We start from the raw sequence: 20,466 nt of genomic DNA, 5'->3' as shown, positions 1-20,466 counted from the left end.
ATATCAGTCTTTCTTTGAAACAGATGTCTCATCTGTCGCAACAGATGATTTATCTGTTTAAACAGATGGATTTTATGTTGGATTCATGATTGGGTTCTATCCATTGTTGGAAAACAACAACACAATAATAGTTACCCAGATGACAAATTCAACTAAAAATCATAATTTGACTTACCAACGTCTCCTATGAAGTAATGCCAAAGTGGAAAGTGATGTTAAAAATAAAATTTGACCTAAGAAATTGGTCAAATAGCAACAGTAGCGGTAACAACAACAACACCAAATGGTCAACAAGAACAAGATGAAGATGATAATAAAGTAGAAGATGATGATAATGAAGCAGAAGATGATGAATGAAGCAGCAGCAATAATGAACAACAGAAATCGCTAAGAGAGAGAAATCAACAAAGGGTGAGAAGAGAGAGAAAAATGTTTTTTCCCTCCGTTTTCCGTTATATAGGCTAATATTTGGATCAAAGTGTAAATTTAAAAACTTGTGGGTTATTTTCAAACTTTTCCAACTTTCTTAATCCATAATAAAGTAATTGTTACCTCCACCTAATAATTAAGACTTGTGTCACCTACGCGTCATTTTAAAACTCCTTTGTCACCTGTGGCCCAAACCCCATGTATGTATGACTTATTATATATTTCTCTTAATTTCTCTTTAATTTCTACCAATTAAAAAACCTATTATTTCAATTATACAAACTCTTAATTTCTCTTAACAACATTTAGTTCAAACTTAAAGATTCTTGTAAATTAAAACACATTATGTAGGATTTTTGGTTGCAACTAAGTTTTTTTTTTCATATTAGTTATTACTATTTCTATTTTATGAGTATTTTCTTATCGATTAATCCGAAAATCAAACCGTTAAGGACTAAAACCGATAAACCGATAAAAAAGTATCTAATTGGTTTGGTTATTGGTTTAGCATATTTAAAAACCGAAAACTGATAAATTGAATTAATAATATATAAAATCGAACCGAACCGAGCGATGCATACCTGTACTAATAGATGAATTAAAGAAATACACAATATTTATTTTTAAAAATTATCTCACAAAAATATTTTACCAAGAGTTGAGGTGTTTTAATTCAGCCATATTTTTCTTCTTCCTCAGTTGTTACGTACGTATCATCGTTTTCCGCAATTCCACTTAGTTGACTTCACCAGTTTCCATTACCCAAATGTACACCAATTCAATTCATCACGTTTCTCAAATTCCGAGTACTCGTTTGATCACACTATAATCTTCCAGATCTGTATATGAACACTTCAAAAATGGGCCTAATATTGCGAAAACCATTTTATTGGGTAAAAAAGCTAAGTGAAGAGCTACACTGGAGTTTCGTATCGGCTGTGGTGCTTGTGTACGGAATTAATCAGGGAATGAGTTTAAGTCTGATTAGAATTAGTACGCAGTATTATATGAAAGATGAGCAGAAGTTACAGCCATCTGAGGCTCAAGTTTATTCTGGAATTATTCAATTGCCTTGGGTTGTTAAGCCTCTTTGGGGATTCTTAACTGATACTCTTCCTATTTTCGGTTATAGGAGACGGCCCTACTTTGCTCTTGGTGGTAAGTTCATGATTTGCAAATGAAATAGTACAGTAATATATTTGGCCAAATTTATTTCTTATTTTAAAAATGTGAGTTGTTTGATCAAGCATTTGAGTGAAAATAAGTGTTTCTAAAGAGAAGGAGAAGCTATTTTTCACCAGCTAAACAAAGTAAGTAGTACTTATTTGAAAAGTACTTTTGGGGGAAATACAGCTGGATCAAACATCAATTGTTGTTGAAAAGTGCTATTTGAACTTATTAGCCAAACACAAAGTGCTTCTCGCCAAAAGTGCTTTTTTAAAAAACACTTTCAAAATAAGTACTTTTTGAAATAAGTTAATTTTAGAAGTTTGGTTAAACGAGCTAGAAATTTGTTTTAAGTTTTAGGTTAAATAAGTCAATTTTTGGGCTTGCCTAGTGGATTATGTTAGCTGTAGAGGTGAATTTACAATTTCTAGAGCATGGTTGCACCACTAAAAGAAAGAGGCAAAATGTAGTAATAAGTGGGAATTGATCCCTAGTCCTTTAGGTAAATAACCGAACATTCAACCAAGTGCACCATTGAGCCTACTTGTAGCACGGGTGTCAATAGACAATATTCTAAATATCTAGTTTTATGCAGAGACCACGGGTTTACATGTCCCATTTTTAGGCTATAATTCAGCCCTGGCCGGCTGCCACTGTCACTTAGAAGAGATGGAGTTTTGGATAAAGCATGACTAATTTTCAATGTAGTAGTAAGCCTTGATAATTTCAGTTCTGTTTGTGTGTGTGTGTATATATTTATATATATATATTTTCCTGTTCTTTGCTACAAGTGTGTTGCAATTAATCTGCTGCTCTTTTGGCCATGCAATCATTTTGTTTTTACTATTTTCCTTCTCAAGATTTAAGTTGTGGATACTTGGTTTTTTTTTTTTTGCTTATATGAATACTGCGAACAATGAATTATCACATTTTAAGTTGAATCTGTTTTCCTCAGTTCTGTTTCTTGTTTATGAATTCAACCATTGGTCTTTCCTTTGTAAACCAGTGATAACACTGAAGGGTATTTCACCATAAAGCATTAGTAAAACTAGAAAATTAAGATCAATTGCGAAGACTAGCTGAAATTCTTAGAGTGCCTGAGGTTTATTATGGCTGTAAAGCTATATCTGATGAATCATTCATATGTGCATTACAAATATGACTTGACTAGTACTTTGTCTTCATTTGTTAAACTCCCTGTATCTATGATACGCCAAGGAGATCCTTGTCTCAAGGTGCCATCATTTATGATATGAGTTGTTCATACTAGCTGAACAATAGTAAAGATAGTTTTCAGAAGCTGGCTCCTCTTTAGAATCCATTGTGATGCTCTGGGAGATGGAAGATATTTATGTGTTTACCCGGTAGTGATACTTGATACTTCCCATTACCTTCTTATTGTGTTTCTCTCACCAATAAGAGAAGTAGAGTGAGAGAGAGGCACTGAATTTCTACTCCTTGTCCAAGGAATTTAAAAGGATGGGTAGGAAGATACCTGGTTACTTGTGTTTTGTTGTCCAGCTCAAGGAGGTCTTTCAGAAATTCAATGCTAAAGAATTTGATCTCTCTGTGAGGTGTGAGGTCCGACTGATTAATTTATTGGAGCGTGCTCATGGCAGTTGTGTACTTTAAAAAAGGAGGCAGCCTAGTGCATTAAAGCTCCCGCTATGCACAGAGTCCGGGGAAGGGCCCGACCGCAAGTGTCTATTGTACGCAGCCTTACCTGGCATTTCTATCAGAGGTTGTTTCCCGAATTAGAATATTCGTCCAAGTATATGTTCTTTGGATACAAAGAGTTAAAGTTACACTTGAAGGTCCTTTTTTCTTAATGAAGAGTACATGTGAATACTTAATCTGCAATTAGAAGTAAAAAAGGGGGAAAGCAACAGATATGATGGTGAGAAAAGCATAGGGGAGGAAAGAAGATAAAGTAAATATGTTCCTTGATTTGATTCCTGGATATGGAATGAGTTTGCTAGTCAACTACCTGACCTAAAATGCAATTCAGTGTGTATAGCTTCTTTACATCATACATTAATATATCTTAAGATCTAGACTGGTTGAAAGGCTAGTATAGAACATTAAAACATAGATTGCTATTACATTTTAAACTAAAAGGATCACAACTTGGATTGCTAAAATTGTAGCACTACCAACTTGCTACTTGTAATGTTTGTCTATAGAAATAGCTCAATGAGCCTGATTCACAAAGGCCGGGAGGTTAGTGCATCACTGCGACGGTGATAAACTTATGGTGCTTCAAGAGTAATATAGTTACAAGAAGAAAACATTAACACTGGAAGCGGGAGAGAAGTCATTGGCTCATGGCTCAAAATAGTTCAATTCCTTCTTGTTAATTTCCTCTCTTTCTTCTACACCACTTTTTGCTTAATTGATTTATAAAAATTGAGGTTCAGCTGTTCAAATTTGCAACTAAAAAATTAATATATCTCCCAAATACAAAATGTGGGTGATATGAGTTTATATCGGGGTGTTTATATGCTTTGTCAGACATAGATAGATTTCATTAGCCATTACATTCCACTAAACAGTCCTTAAACAGTGAAGAAATGCAAAAGCTTCTCAGGCCATTCTTTATAAGAAAGATATTGATATTTCTCCATTTGGTTTAGTTTACCATAGAAAAGAGAGATAAAGTTCCAAAATCTTTATTTTCTGGTAAATTAGCTGAGGGGCTGTGACCATCATGAAAATAGGCAGTGAGGTCTCAACATTTAATTATCTATTTGCTGTTTTATCAGTTGCTATTGAATAAAACCAGTCACATCATGTGTGGCTAAATAGTAAATTATATTTTTCAAATTGTTGTATTTTGGATGCCGTTATTTCCAGTAAAACAGCCTTGCAGCAGTCAATTGTGCAGGGGGAATGAGGAACTCCTATTTATGTGAAGTCTCCAAAGCATGAAGGCATTGATCTACTTATTTCGATTATGTAAAGGCAAGTGTGAAGGATGAAAATGATGAGACAGAGAACCATTTATATGTTTTTTGTCTTATACATGGAATCAAAATGAAACATATCCTTGGTACTTTTCTAGTTTTTATCAGCTGGTCTTAAATTGATTAACAAATGAATTCGATAGAGTTTCTAACATCCACATGCTGTCTAATTGAAATGGCAAACAGAAAATCGTTCTTTTGACTTATCTCCCTTTGTTCTTTAGGTTTCATTGGTGTTGTCGCTATGCTTAGTCTGTCAATCAACCAGAACTTACATCTTGCATCTGCTTTGTTGTGCCTAATGGGTGGCAGTGCGGGAGCTGCAATAGCAGATGTGACTATTGATGCTTGTGTGACTGAGAACAGCATAAACCATCCTTCTCTTGCCAGTGACATGCAAAGCTTGTGTGGTCTGAGCTCTTCAGTGGGGCAACTGATTGGGTATGCAATCAGTGGGTTTTTGGTACAGCTCATTGGATCCAAGGTTTGTTGACTGAGCTCTTTGTTATGCTTTCTTTGTTCTGTTTTTAGTATTCTTTCGTCCTTTTGTGGAGGTCTGAAATTGAGCAAATCATTTGTCAAGCCTGAGACTTCTTACATTTATTTTTTTTTGAAACTACTTCTTACATTAAAATTAGGGCAGTGCTATCTCAATATTACTTGCTGAATCATATTGGCTACTTAAACTACTCTAGGTTACTTTTTGACTATGTTGCTCATACTCTTCAAAAATGTCAACGGGTGTGTGTCGGATTCTCCAAAAGTAGTGTATTTTTGGCTATGTTGGTTGGACTCTTCAATAATGTCAACAGGTGCGTGTCGGATTCGCCAAAATTAGTGTATTTTTGGAGAATCCGACACGGGTGCGGCATCGAAAGTGAAGAGTTCGCGCAACTTAGATTTTTGAAGAATCAGACACAGGAGTGGCATCTAAAGTGAAGAGTCCACACAACTTAGCTTTTAGATCTTACTGAACCATTCTGCGGCATGATAATTGACTGTTCAAATACCATTCACTGCCTCAGGGTGAGCAGAAGCAAGACAGAGTATGTGGAATGCAAGTTTAATGACGTGAGGCGGGAGAATGAGGTAGTAGTGAAGCTGGAAGCACAGGAGGTATGTAAGAGGGATAAGTTCAAGTATCTTGGGTCCGTGATCCAGAGTAACGGTGAGATTGACGAGGATGTCTCGCACCGTATTGGAGCGGGATGGATGAAGTGGAAACTCGCGTCGGGGGTGCTGTGTGATAAGAAGGTGCCGCCCAAGCTTAAAGGCAAATTCTACAGGGTGGTAGTCCGTCCGGCCTTGCTGTATGGAGCGGAGTGTTGGCCAGTTAAGAACTCCCACATCCAAAAAATGAAGGTGGCAGAAATGCGGATGTTGCGCTGGATGTGTGGACTGACTAGAGGGGATAGAGTTCGGAATGAGACGATCCGGGAGAAGGTTGGTGTGACTTCAGTGGAGTGCAAGATGCCGGAAGCACGATTGAGATGGTTCGGACACGTGAAGAGGAGGGGCATGGATGCCCCGGTCCGTAGGTGTGAGAGACTAGCGTTGGATGGTTTTAGGCGGGGTAGGGGTAGGCCGAAGAAGTACTGGGGTGAGGTGATTAGGCGGGACATGGAACAGTTACAGCTCACCGAGGACATGACCCTAGATAGGAAGATCTGGAAGACGCGAATTACGGCAGAGGATTAGGGCCAGTTTGGGTCGCTAGTGTAGGGAATTACTTGGTGGGGGTTTTATTCCTGTTATGATTCCGTGTTCCGTGTTCCATGTTTTATTACGAATCTGTGTGCTTTCCTCTGCTTTCCTCTGTTTTATAATACTTATGGGTGCCGTATTTATGTTATGTAATCTACTTCTGTGCTTTACTATGTGTTTGTGTGGTATTTCGTGCCTTGAGCCGGGGGTCTTTCGGAAACAGCCTTTCTACTTCATCAGAGGTAGAGGTATGGACTGCGTACATCTTACCCCCCCAGACCCCACTAGGTGGGAATACACTGGGTTTGTTGTTGTTGTTGTTGTTGTACTGATAATAATGCTCCTCTGGCCAGGGGGTATTTGGACTTTTAAGCATCCCGTCTTCATTGGTCATTTTGGTAGGAATGATAACGCGGGAAGCCCATGGACACAACGTTGCATATAAGCGTGTAAGTTGCCTTCACTCACCTTAGAAATCTTTCGTCTGTTGTATTTGTCTCAGAGGCAGATTTAGGAGTAAAATATAATGAATTCAACTTTTATGATTCTTAGAATTGTACTCTTGGTACTGTTAAAATTATGTTTTCAAATTTAACATTTCTTGATAGTTTAGCAGGTTTTTACATATATCTTCATACTCCATATCGACATTTATGAGTTCAGATGAATCCATATCCAAAGGGCTACATTCACCGCTGATTTATCTTGTCTATTTTTGTTGCTGAGACAGGTAAGTCAAAAGTTCGTGGATGCTGGTAAGGCTATGTGGATGGCACTGAAATGTGAGAATGTTTGGAGGCCATGTATATACATGTTCCTTTCTCTAGCAGTAAGTTTGCATATTCATGAGGGAATGTTTTACTGGTATACAGAAGCAAAGGATGGCCCATCTTTCTCAAAGGTACTTGTATTACATCTCTGCAACCTACTATTGTCAACTTCGAAAATGATTCGAGTTCCAACTTCTAGTTCATTGTTTTCTTTTCAAGTTGGAAAAAATCTTTGTAAGACGAGTGTGAATTATATTGCTATGTCTTTGCAGGAGATGGTAGGGTCCATATCTTCTGTTGGTGCTGTAGGCTCTCTTCTAGGTGTTCTCCTCTACCAGAATGCCTTTAAAAATCATCCTTTTCGTGGTTTACTTTTCTGGACTCAGTTACTGTATGGTGCTTCGGGGCTGTTGGATTTAATATTGCTCTCACGTGTAAACTTAAAGTTTGGCATCCCTGATTATGTTGTTGTTGTAGGCGATGCAGCATTCAGTCAGATGATTGGGCGTCTCAAATGGATGCCTCTTCTTGTACTCAGTTCAAAGCTTTGCCCCTCGGGCATTGAAGGAACTTTTTTTGCTTTGCTAATGTCAATTGATCATATTGGTATTCTCACAGCTTCGTGGGGTGGAGGTCTCTTACTTCATGCCTTCAATGTTACAAGGACACAATTTGACAACCTTTGGATAGTGGTAGCGATCCGGAGCATTTTAAGAATGCTGCCAGTTTGCATTCTGTTTTTGATACCCAGCAGTGATCCAAATGCTGCTATTCTCCCATCCGAGATGTTGAAGAGTAAAAAGGGCGACGAGACGTTGGAAAATCAGAACATGGAAATGGCTCCTCTTGTGAGCAGTTTGGACCAGCAGTTAGTTGATACATGAGCACAAATAGCAAAACTGGGGAAATGTACCCCAATGTGAAACAGCACATGTGCTGCTGAATTTTTATGCGGGCAGCATGACTGAAATTATGCAAGTTGAGTTGACTGAGCCGAGTTATTCATCTGTTGAGGCTTAGATTGCACAGTTCAGAAAAGGATGACCATGTTGTACCACTATTTGTAATTTCTTGAAATCTTGCTGCTAGTACAGTTGGCTTTGGTCACTGACTCACTGTTATAGCTTATAGGGAGGAGCAGAAGAAATCTTTTTGTGAAGGGGTTGATCTCTACATCATTAGAAGTTTATATGAAATAGCACACTTAAAACAGTCTTGATAATAAACAACTTGCATTCATAACATTACATATCTTCTTCAGGGGCATAACTATTGACTATTGAATTCCTTGAGAGGGTGAATTTTAGGGCATAACTTTGTCTAATCTGCATGAAACTCAGAAACTACATGTCTCTTTTGCAAATCCAAATCGCGACTTCTTTATGTTGTATATGACCCTAGTGTTCTTCTGCTGATAATTTCCAATAATTCCTATCTCATCATCATATTCAAGGCTTGCTAGAGCCAAACAGACTTGTGATGCATCACTCTTTGCAATATAAAGAACCCCAGTAACATCCACTTCCATCTCAGCACCACCCTCAAACTGCATCTTAATTGTGGGAACGTTCACTTCTTCATATGCAGACAGATCAAAACAAGTATCAAGAATTGAAATTCCTGGTTTTGAAGGGTACCCCGAAAATTGTTTCAAGAACTCTACCGTAACAGCTTTGTATATTGTTGGAGGGAGCCTTGTGATAACCGTACCAGAATCAACAATCATCCCACGTTTGCCAGAAGCTGAATCTTGAATAGCCACCCCACCGATGGTAAGCCCGGTTAGATTGAGAAAATAGAAGCTAAAAAGCTGTGGATTTGCTAACATTCTGGTGTAAGAAATGGGTGTAGAATTCTTGAAAATTGTAGTGTCACTGTCACCCCCTAGTACTAATGAGCCAGAGGACATAGATTCAGCTGAAGGCAAACAATAGGAGAAAACACCACCAAAATTCCCAAATGTTTGAGATATCAAAGAAAGATCACTTCTTCCAAGTCCCATAAGCCCTGAAGCTAAACCAAATAGACCTTTATTATTCCTGCCACAACCAAAGATAAAATTCTCAACAGATGCACTTCCAAGAACCAAATGATCTTGGCCAAGTTCGCCTCGAGTGTAAGATCCATCTCCGTAGTTGACAACATAATTACATTCTTGTACATCACGCCCACATAATCCCGCATTTCCAGTTGCAGATTGAAGAGTTTGACAAGCCGATGAATTGCATTCAACTGAGTGATAAGTAGGAGAAGCAGAAGGGTTGAACAGAGGTTCTGGTTGATTGTAACACAATCTACAAGGTTGGCACTGAACCCATGTCAGGTCACTTCCTGTGTCCACAATCACTGTCGCGTTTCGACCACCTAATGTTACTGTGACAATGTAGTTCAGACTATGCAGTTTGACACCAGAAGTTACAGGAATTAGTGTTTGTGATGAAGTAACAATTTTTCCAGAAATGATATTTTTAATACTGGCTTGTATTGACCGAACTCGAATATCATCAGCCACCAGTTGTTTCTGCAGTTTTTTGTTCATGTCACTAATTGATCCTGATGAGCAGTAATCTTTATGCTGCATTTCCAATATAGTTGCTCCATTTTCACTTTCTGAAAAGAAGAAGAAGAAGATGTTTCTAATTGACAACATAGTTCAAATAAAAGGCTACAAAATTATGATGTAACAACATGTAATTATTACTGTAATACAGAGTTTTAAGAACCTAAAGTTTGGCTTGTAAACACAACATATTGACGTGTTATAGAATCACATAGAAAACATTGTAAATGGTTTATATTCCCTTACTATCTTTAAGCCTAGTGAAGAATAAATTAAAGTGGAAATGGTGGGGGTGTTGAAGGTGACATATACTATAGTAAGAGCATGAAAAGAAGCAAAACTATTAGGAGATCCCCATAAGAAGTGTTGATAATATCAAAAGAAAAAACTAAATGCCCTCTAATAATAAATTAATGAATGACTAGCTAGCTTTACAATCTTGTTTATGCAAAAACTCACTTGATTTTTGAGAATAACAACTTCGGTTGATACTCTTTTGTGTCCTTTGAAGTCTTTTGAGGTGAAGAATTTGTTCATTGTCTTCATTATTGCCAAATGCATCATTACATAAAGTGAGCAGAATGAAAAGAAGAAGAAAAACTGTATATGGCCAAAGAGACATTTTTTTTTTTATTAAAGCTTGCAACTTTTGAAGATGGAATTTGAAGTTATTTAGGAATGAAGGGTAAAGATGATGGGAGAATGATGGAGGGAGAGAGTGGAGTGTGGATGAGATTCTTAGGAGTTGGAATTAGGCATGAGAACAAAAAAGAGAGGCTGTTGATTATAGTGGGAGAGCCCGAATTTAAAGTGTAAAGAGTTATGAACTCATAGCTCGTTTTAGTTACTACGTTCAAAGTTCAAAGTAGATTATTTAAACATATTTAATAGTTTCCCTAATACAAATATGTAGTATCTCAAATTGTTAAATACTAGTTAGGACACTTACAAGTTTTTCCACAGCAAAAGTTGGATCCGCAACAATCACGACTCGGGTCATCGATTGTTGGGAATCCTCACAAAGCAAATGAACTCCCTCTAGCCATTACCTATACACAATAAATGCAGTGCGTTTTCTCTATTGTTAACCGTAGCGATAACGTGGAAATTTTTTGTTCTTTCTACATCCATAATTGCGCCAACTATACATTATAGGTTAGGGTTTAGAAGGAGGACACACTAATTAACACCCGTTATGCGTGGATCCAAGCTAATAAATATTTATATACGATCTAAGAAAAAACTACTGAATTTGTCCGAATCTAATATTGAATCTCCGCCTCAGCTGGCAATGAGGACCCACAAATGCATGAAAAATTATTGGGAGTTCACGTGCAGATACTAGGGAAGAGAAAGTTGATTGCATTATTGGACTATGATGCATATTAGCATGTCATTCGTTTGCTAAGACAAATATAGATAAAGAGTCCTCTCACTGTCCCTTCACGGAATCAACTGTGACAATATACAGTACCAAAGTGAAAGAAGGGCTTTCTTCTGATTGAATGGAGACAAACGGAGTTTTGAGAGAAAACTAAAGAGGCAGTGGAGTTGCTTATGTTAGAGTTGTCAATTTTGTGTCTCTTTGTCCTTTTCCTCGTACATGAATTGGCCCAAAAATAAAGCTTGTCAATGGCGGAATCAATTTTTTTATTATAATGGTGTGCTTCCCTAAGTTTATAAGCTAGTCAAATTAACTTATAAATATTTTTTTAGCTTATTTATGTAAGTATTTTGTAAAATACTCAAATTTTAGTGGTTATTAGTTAAAATCAGACAAAAGTAATAGTATAAAGTCGGATTTGAAGCCATCTCGATTTATGTATCATCTTATAAAGTAATACTCTTTTCGTCTGAATTTATGTATCATCTTATAAAGTCAGATTTGAGATCCAAACAAATCTTTGACTATAATCTTTTTATAGATCATTTAAATATTTTAAATTGTTAATCATTATGGTTTAGTAGTACTTTTTACGTTGTTTTTTAATATATGAAGTTTGTTTTAAAAAGTTTGAAGATTTCATGATCGATACAGGGTCAAATAAATTGTTTAAGTCTTGAAATCCGAACTTTCATATAAAATGGGATCGAAGGAATAACTTTTTAGCTTATAAGAACTCACTCTTTTTACTTTTGTATTCTCAATATGAAGGAGATGCTACAATCTCAACCATTACTTTACTTGTATATAGCAAGTTGACAAGTCTATGTCGCTGAAAGCAACTTGCCATATTTAAAACAAAAAAGAGGAGCAGGATCAAATAAAAAATCTACCTCAATTTACATCAAATATGATAGTAACTATTTTGGGATGGAGAAAGCATACAACATTTGGTGAGCATAACACATAACTTGAATATTTGAATTAAGCTACTTATTTTATTTATCTTGAAATAACATTTGCATGTCGAAAATTACATACATTAAATCAGCATTTGATAATTAAACATATTCTTAATATATCGAAAGAGCCAAAGTTAAAGCCAAACTTATTTGACTTTGCCAAACAATAACAGTAAATGAGTAATTAGTAAGCGTTCTAGTGGAGTAGTAAGTACTCCTTCATCCTTAGTCATATGAAACCCTTTACCTCCCAATATGAGACTTCTTGTCTCGAATCCGAATTTAGTCAAACTCCAATGTAGGTACCAGACATCGAGTGGGAAAAAAACTCAGTGAATGAGTAGTTTTCCATATTAGGAGAACCTTTACAATTATTACTAAAAGGACTTCTCGATCGATTTTGTTTTATTTTCAAATTAACTAGCTGGCTTCTTGATTAATCAAAGCACGATATTTGTTGAAATAGGAATTTATGATAGTTGTATCATCAATTTATTACAATCATCATTTCCTATCATATTAGATTATTCACAAGTTTTGCCGGATTGACAATACTTATTTGTGTTTTAATAAATTTTAAATTGTTTACAAATTTTCCCAGATTATTAGTAGAACTTGCTTGTGTTCATTTATTCACAAGTTACGTCGGGGTGTCATAACTTTAGTACAGTACTCATTTTATTATCTTTGTTAGATTGCCAAAGTGGTTGAATTTTCATGCGTGCAATGTTCCCAAGTTTTGACCGGCATGTCACGACTTTACTACAGTTTTTATTTTTCTATCTTGTTAGTATGTCTATAAATCATGTCCAATTGGCAAGACGTGCTTTTATTGTTACGCCGAGGATATATTATACTCCCTCTGTCCTATTTTACTCGTCCTAATTTGATATTGTACATTGATTAAGAAAAACAATTAATAATATGACTATTTTACCACAGTGGTATTATTAAATGATGTTTACATTTTAATTTAGAGTAGAAACAATTAATACTAAGGGTAAAAAGGGAAAAAGAATTTTTTTTTGTTTAAATTAATGAAAAATGATAAGTAAAATGAGAAATCCAACGAAGTAAAATGTTACGGAGAAAGTATAAATTTTCTCAAGTGAAAGACCTCAAAATGTGATAGTTGTGCAAATTTTCCAAAGACGTGTGCCCTGTAATTGTCAATTGGGCCTATAAGGGCTTATTGTCCGTTAAAGCGGAATGTAATTAATTTGGGTTCAGAATTGGGGAAACGACATGGGCTGACCATTTTTTAAAAAAAATGGCCTATAATTTGAAAATGTGGATAACTGTAGTCAGTCAGCCTAATTGATTTTCCTTTTGAAAAAAATACATAAAGTAACATACTTAAGTATTAAATTACAAAAAATAATAACACTTTCATCAAATTACATTTTGTAGCATATGTATTTATATGTATTTGTATTTTTGTAGCAAACAGTTTGCAAAAATACAAAATACATATCGATCATAAGGACAGTAAAAATCATATCTATTTGTATTTTTGTAGCAACAGTTTGCAAAAATACAAAATACAACTTACTATATTATGTAATTATGAAACTGTTGCTATGAAACTCATAATTAAGGGGATAAGTATGTTATTTTTGAATTTTGCCCCTTCCTTTTTTAGTCATTTGGCCCAATTGGACACATGCAGTCTCTATACTCAATTGATACACTTTTATACCACATTGATACACTTTTATACTACATTGATAGACTTTTTTTTTTTAAAAAAAAAGAAGATTTTATGCAAGCACATGCAATCCCTATACCCAATTGATACTTTTTTATACCACATTGATACACTTTTATAACAAGAGAGAAGGAAAACCTATGCATGCATATCAGTGTCCACATACCCAGTTGATACTTTCTTATATTAGATTGATACACTTTTATACCACATCGATATAGTATATATACTACATAAATACACCTTCTACAGAGAAAATCTGTGCAAGTATATACAATAATTGCAACTAAAGATTGTATAGAATGCATAAAAAATATGTAATTGTCATATAGAATGGGTATATAAACTGTGAAGTTATTGTACAAAATATATTTTTTATGATGTATACAAATTATATCATTCTTATATAAAAACATAAAAATAAAATAAATAGCATCATCAACTAGCTAGAAAAGAATAACTACAAACTCATATTTGATTGGTTAAACAATAAAGAGCAAATTATTATTTTTTTTGTACTAACCCAGCAGAAAAAATGGTTAGTAGAAAAAATGAAACTAGAAAAAAAAACTTAAAAAAAAAAAAAGAAAAGAAAAGAAGTGAAATGACAACTATAAAAAACAAAAATAAAAGGAAGAAGAAGTGGAAGAAGCTTACCAAAGTTGGTCGTTATTTGGTCAACAAAAACGGCTATAAATTGGAAATTAAACATTTGGCTATTTTTTTAGATTAGTTTCAGCCGAATTAAGCGTATGAAATGGTTATTTACCGAGTTTTTAGTTTTAGGGGCTATTTCTAGAATATTATTTTAATTTTAGGTGCTATCGTCAGATAATTTGACCCATATTTGATGCGTGTTAAAGCATTAAAAGGATTTTTTTTCTAGTATGAGAGGACCGAGAACTTTTACACAACAAAATACAGTATAGGAAGTAAATAATTTTAGGAAGACTTGATTTAAATATGGCTAAATTTGTGCTGGGACTGGTAGGACTTCTCATTGATTCGTTTAATCGATTATCGATTTATAAATATGTTAATAAATAATCAAATTAATGAAATATCAGTTAATTAATTAGCTGTTCTTAACAATTTAATTATTGATTTATTTGATAGAAATTTTTTTTTTTATGCGTCAATGACCAACATTTTCCTCTAGATACTTTTTCTTTTCTTCATATTTTCATTTGCTTTTCAAATTTCACTTATAGAATTATACTAAATATATTATGGTTAACGTTTTCCATTCGTTAATATGCACTTTTTTCAACAATGGTAACAAATTGTTTGTCTTTGACTTCTACATTCAAACGTACGTGTTACAACAACGAGTAACTAATGTACTAGTACAAGTACAAGCACAACCTAGAATAAGCTCCTTAATTTTATTTCCAGTGTATAAGAAGATGGTGTTGTATTGATAATTTTACGGATAGTAAATGGATGATACATAATAGGTGAATTTCACTTTTCCTTATTGGAGATATACAACAGTACACTAGATATCTCTAATATGTTGTGAATTATAAATCTATCTAATTATAGGAAACCCTAATGTATTATGATAGTCAAATAACTAATGAAACTTAGGAAAGGGAAATAGGAAATTAGGAGTACAATTTTAATTCTAAAGCTACTTTTGTACAATCGAGATATAAAAAGATAAATTTACTAGGGCCTTATTGGATTATCATTGTACTTAACTGTTAAATAAATTTTAAAAATTGATAACTGCTTTAATAGGTCAATTTTTCTAAAAAATATAAAATTATTTGAAATTTGTTAAATCAATAACTTGATATCAAAAAAGCAACAATATTTTTTCCGCTTTAATTTATTGGTTAAACTAAAATATTCACACTCTTAGAGCTTGCATAAAAAAAGTAAAGAGTACTCAAACTCAAAGTTAAAAAGGTCGCAATTCTCCCTTTATATAAAATTTAGAAACATATTACCCCGTCCTCGCTCCTACATTTCTCATCCCCTATAAGATGAATTTAAATAAATCATATTTGTCATTGAAAAATCAGACTCTATACAGATTTGAGCTGATCTTGAGGAGGCATACACTTGTTCTCACCTCCACCATTGATGAGTAACTCCAAGTCTCCAACTACCAGGAAAATAAAATAAGCTAACTTCGTGTATTTATTTTAAAGTTCTCATCTTCCTTATAACTTCGTGTATTTTTTCCCGATAATATAGATTTTCTAATTAAGAGTACTAAGAATAAAATGAAAATTTTAAACTTAAATCATTATATAAAAGTAATACACCTTTAATTTTAAGAAACAAACTAAAAATATAAATGTACTACATAAATTAAAATATAGAAAATAGTACTCTATATTGCTCTCTTTTTCGAATTTTCAATGCTTTCGTCAGTGTATTCTCATTCTAAGAGGACACCATTCGTTTCTTAATTTCCTTACCAACAATTAATTCAAACAAATCGTATTTTAGTACATTTATAAACAGAGTCTTGACATTTTGGTCCAAAGATCATTACATTAATTTTGTTGGCCCATTAGTTTTAATTTAGTAACATGTAGTACAAGCAACTTGTACATCATTAATTCTCTTTTTTAAAATCTCATTTCTATATTAGATGACATTATAGGTATTGACTAATTTGGAGCAGTCTTAATCACTTTGCAAACATTTCGTGTATTGGTCCAAAAAAGACAGCGCGTGTTATTAAAGCCGCCGAAATTTTTATTAGGAGGAGATGGGACATTTTGACACGTGTATTATTCTTAAATCCATAACACGACAAAAATAGCAATCATCCAAATATTATCCACAACAATGACAGCCCATTTGATGCATCCAATTCAACTTCTTACGTGACCATCTCCACACCAACTTACATCCACGTATCATTAATCATAGCCGTTAATCGTACAATAACACGAACCATTCCCCCATCTGTGGGCGCTCACGCATTTTATCCATAACCAGCACGTCACTATCATTTATATTAGTGAGTTGTTCACGTTACTAAAAGTAAGTGATATTTCGAAAATAATGTTATGTATCGGACAGAAATAAAGCAAATCATAAATAAAAGAAAGTAAGAATAACACATAGATTTACGTGAAAATTTTTGCGAAAAAATTACGGACAAAGGTAAAGGAGGTTTCACTATAATAGAGAGAGTACAATATGGAGAAGACTGAATTTTCTGAATGTCCCCAACAATCCACTAAATGCACTTATATAATATGTGCATACAAATAAGTCTTAGACCCAAAAATATAAGGTCCATATCTGGTCTGTCGGCCCGATTCCTACACTACCATTATAGACCCCATTGAAAATCACCAACATGGGTCGCACCACGAAATTTTTTTGGGCCGGATCAACAAAATTCGGGTCACAACTCTAACAATCTCCACCTTGACACGAATTTTAATTCAAAACTCAAATTCATTTCAAGACAAACTTTCTATCTCTTCCACAAAAGCCCCTAAGGGCACATCTTAACAGCTAACACCAATCAAGTCCAAGCAATGCTCAAACTTGGCACTTGGTAGTATTTTGGTCATCATATCAGCAAGATTGTCATGAGTATTAATCTTGGTCACCACAATATCACCACGAGCAATAATTTCCCGCACAAAATGATACTTAACATCGATGTGTTTTGTCCTCTCATGAAACATCTGATCTTTCGTTGGGAAGATAGCACTCTGACTATCGCAAAAAATCGTAGTAATCTATAAGTCTTTGCTAAGTTCACCGAACAGGCTGCTAAGTTCACCGAACAGGCCCTTCAACCAAATAGCTTTCTTGAAAGCCTCTGTAATAGCCATATACTCTGCCTCGGTAGTTGACAAAGCAATCGTAGTCTGTAAGGTATCTTTCCAACTAATAGCACAACCACCAATGGTGAAAACATAGCCTATAAGAGACCTCATTTTATCATGATCTCTTGCAAAATCAGAATCAACATACCCGATTACTCCATCTCTATTTCGCCCAAACTACAAACAAACATCAGCAGATCCATGCAAGTATCTGAAAATCCACTAAACTGATTTACAATTTATTTGTCAGGATTTTCCATGTATCTGTTAACTTTACTGACGCCATAAGATAAATCTGGCCGGGAACACACCATCGCATACATAAGAGACCCGACGGCACTAGAGTATGGAACTTGAGACCTATAGTTACGCTCATCATCTGTCTTTGGAGATAAAGTGGCCGAGAGTTTAAAGTGAGCTGCCAATGGAGTACTAACAGGCTTGGCATTTGGCATATTAAACCTGTGAAGCACTTTTTCAATATATCATTTCTGACTCAAGTATAACTTACAATTCTTTTTATCCCTCAGAAACTTCATGCCAAGAATCTTCTTTGCTGCTCCTAGATCCTTCATATCAAACTCCTTACTGAGTTGGGCTTTGACTTTTATTATCTCTCTTATATCCTGCAATTAACATATCATCAATATACAAGAGAAGATACACGAATGAACCACCACTTACCTCCTTGAAGTAGAAACAATTATCATAACTACTCCTTCGAAACATATGAGAGGTCATAAAAGAGTCAAACCTCTTATACCACTGTCTGGGAGACTGTTTTAAGCCATACAGAGACTTTTTAGCAAGCATACGTAGTCCTCCTTTCTTGAGACTACAAAACCTTCTGGTTGTTGCATATAGATATCCTCTTCAAGTTCTCCATGTAAGAACGCTGTTTTGACATCCAACTGCTCAAGCTCAAGATCATGCATGGCCACAATACCAAGCAAGGCTCGAATTGAACTATGTTTTACAGCTGGAGAAAACACATCTGTGAAGTCAACACCTGGAACCTGACTGTAACCTTTAGCAACTAGTATTGCTTTGTACCTAGCATCTTCAACTCCTGATGTTCCTTCTTTCCTTTTAAATACCCACTTGCAATAGACAACTTTCTTATCTTTAGGCAATCTCACCAGATCCCATGTGTCATTCTTATGAAGTGATTCCATCTCCTCCTGCATAGCAATCATCCATCGGCCGGAATCATCACAACTAACTGTCTCTAAGTAAGAAGAAGGATCTTCACCGAAATCAATACCTTCTGCTACACTCAATACATAAGCAACCAAATCAGCTTTAGTATTCTTCTGAGGAGGTCTAATATCTCTTTTAGGCCTGTCTTTAGCAATAGAATATTGTGGCGTCACTGGTGGTGAAGAAGAAATAGTACCACTCTATATCTCCGGGTTAGACTGAGAAGTAGACACTGGTGTAGACTCTGCTCCAATTTGCAATTCAACATGGGTGCTTGACTTTTGTTGATTCATGTCACTAAGCTCATCTAGGAACGAAGCACTAGATTCGGAGGAAGCCCAAAGCATGGCAGTTTCATCAAACACAACATCCTTGCTAATTATAACCTTTCTCCTTTCTGGACACCAAAACTTATAAATTTTAACACCAGGTTTATAAACCACAAATGAGCACTTGACAGATCTAAGTTCCAACTTTTCATTATCAACATGAGCATACGCAGGACATTCAAATATCCTCAAATCAGAATAACTAGCAGGAGTACTAGACCATACCTCTCGTGGAGTCTTTGTATCAATCGCGATTGAGGGAGAACGGTTAATAAGAAGACAAGTTGTGGAAGCAGCTTCAGCCCCAAAAGACTTGGGTAAACCAACATTATAGAGCATACAACACACCTTCTTTATTATAGTCCTATTCATTCGTTCAGCCATGCCATTCTGCTTCGGAGTATGACGAACTGTCAAGTGCCTCACAATTTCTTCTGACTTGCACAGAGCATTAAATTCATTAGAACAGAACTCTAAACCATTATAAATTCGAAGGCGTTTTACCTACTTCCCTGTTTGTTTTTCAATCATAATTTTCCACTCCTTGAAAGTAGGCAACACATTATTCTTTTGCTTCAGGAAGAACACTCAAACTTTTCCAGAATAGTCATCAATAATAGTCAACAAATAATTTACACCTCCTTTAGAAGGTACTCTAGAAGGACCCTAGAGATCAGAATGAATGTAATCAAGTGTGCCTTTAGTTGAGTGGATGCCTTTAGTGAATCTGACTCTCTTCTGCTTTCCAAAAATGCAATGCTCACAGAACTCTAGTTTGGTAATAATCTGCCTATCAAGAAGTCCCCTCCTGCTTAGTTTATCCATCTCATTTTCACTCCTATGCTCCAGACGCATATGCCAAAGTTTAGCAATGTCACTTTCTGATAGAGAAGAGGTAGAAATAGCTGTATCACCTGTAATCGTAGAGCCTTGCAAGACATACAAATTTGCAAACTTTCTCTGTCCCTTCATCACAATAAGAGCACCTTTAGTAACCTTTAGGACTCCTCCTTCACCAACGTACCTATAACCGTTCGAATTAAGGGTACTCAAGGAAATAAGATTTCTCTTCAGGTCTGAGACATACCGCACATCACCAAGTGTCCTCACAACCCCATCAAATATCTTAATTCTAATTGTTCCAATACCAGTTATCTTGCAAGGTGTGTTATTTCCCATCAACACAACACTTTTAGAAACTGTTTTATATGTTGTAAACCAATCCCGATTGCGACACTATGAAGCATGCAAGCTGAATCAAGAATCCAATCCTCACAGGGTTTGGATTTACCATAAAAAAACAACCAAAATTTCTCCATCACTACTGCCATTTTCAGCAAAACTAGCTTCACCGGACTTCTCTGATTGGTTTTCCTTTGGGTTTGGAGCTTTTTTCTCTCTCTATTATGTAACTTTCAATACTTAGATTTGATGTGGCCCTTCTTCTTGTAGTAATTACATATTTTATTTCTGTTTCTATA

General features: G+C 35.2%; 2 protein-coding genes across 5 annotated transcripts; one reads left to right on the top strand and one right to left on the bottom strand.

The window, feature by feature from the left end:
- Nucleotides 1-1,079: 1,079 nt before the first annotated feature.
- LOC107876004 (probable folate-biopterin transporter 3) lies at nt 1,080-8,280 on the top strand. 3 transcript variants are annotated; one of them, XM_016722955.2, is made up of 6 exons: nt 1,080-1,587; nt 4,784-5,043; nt 6,617-6,712; nt 6,994-7,164; nt 7,306-7,354; nt 7,511-8,280. In XM_016722955.2, exons 1-6 carry the CDS (start codon nt 1,275-1,277, stop codon nt 7,915-7,917), a joined length of 1,296 nt encoding a protein of 431 aa, XP_016578441.1. In that variant the 5' UTR covers nt 1,080-1,274; the 3' UTR covers nt 7,918-8,280. The 3 variants fall into 3 exon arrangements, with proteins under 3 accessions (XP_016578441.1, XP_016578442.1, XP_016578440.1); XM_016722956.2 differs by adding an exon at nt 4,450-4,557 and having other exon boundaries at nt 7,306-8,280; XM_016722954.2 differs by having other exon boundaries at nt 7,306-8,280.
- LOC107876005 (aspartyl protease family protein At5g10770) lies at nt 8,249-10,760 on the bottom strand. 2 transcript variants are annotated; one of them, XM_047413814.1, is made up of 2 exons: nt 10,543-10,760; nt 8,249-9,643 (listed from the first exon to the last, which is right to left on the bottom strand). In XM_047413814.1, exon 2 carries the CDS (start codon nt 9,612-9,614, stop codon nt 8,370-8,372), a length of 1,245 nt encoding a protein of 414 aa, XP_047269770.1. In that variant the 5' UTR covers nt 9,615-9,643; nt 10,543-10,760; the 3' UTR covers nt 8,249-8,369. The 2 variants fall into 2 exon arrangements, with proteins under 2 accessions (XP_047269770.1, XP_016578443.2); XM_016722957.2 differs by lacking the exon at nt 10,543-10,760 and adding an exon at nt 10,053-10,484.
- Nucleotides 10,761-20,466: the final 9,706 nt, after the last annotated feature.

This window comes from Capsicum annuum, chromosome 6 (genome assembly GCF_002878395.1).
Source record: "Capsicum annuum cultivar UCD-10X-F1 chromosome 6, UCD10Xv1.1, whole genome shotgun sequence".
NCBI lineage: Eukaryota > Viridiplantae > Streptophyta > Magnoliopsida > Solanales > Solanaceae > Capsicum > Capsicum annuum.
Note: the sequence above shows the minus strand (reverse complement) of the source record. Positions and strands in the feature narration are given on the sequence as shown.

Coding starts and splice junctions, on each gene's coding strand:
- LOC107876004 (XM_016722954.2), top strand. CDS start 1,275: ATGAACACTTCAAAAATGGGCCTAATATTGCGAAAACCATTTTATTGG. Junction 5,044..6,616: donor TACAGCTCATTGGATCCAAG/GTTTGTTGACTG, acceptor TCCTCTGGCCAG/GGGGTATTTGGACTTTTAAG. Junction 6,713..6,993: donor ACAACGTTGCATATAAGCGT/GTAAGTTGCCTT, acceptor TTGCTGAGACAG/GTAAGTCAAAAGTTCGTGGA.
- LOC107876005 (XM_016722957.2), bottom strand. CDS start 10,215: ATGTCTCTTTGGCCATATACAGTTTTTCTTCTTCTTTTCATTCTGCTC. Junction 9,644..10,052: donor TTGTTATTCTCAAAAATCAA/GTGAGTTTTTGC, acceptor TCTTCTTTTCAG/AAAGTGAAAATGGAGCAACT.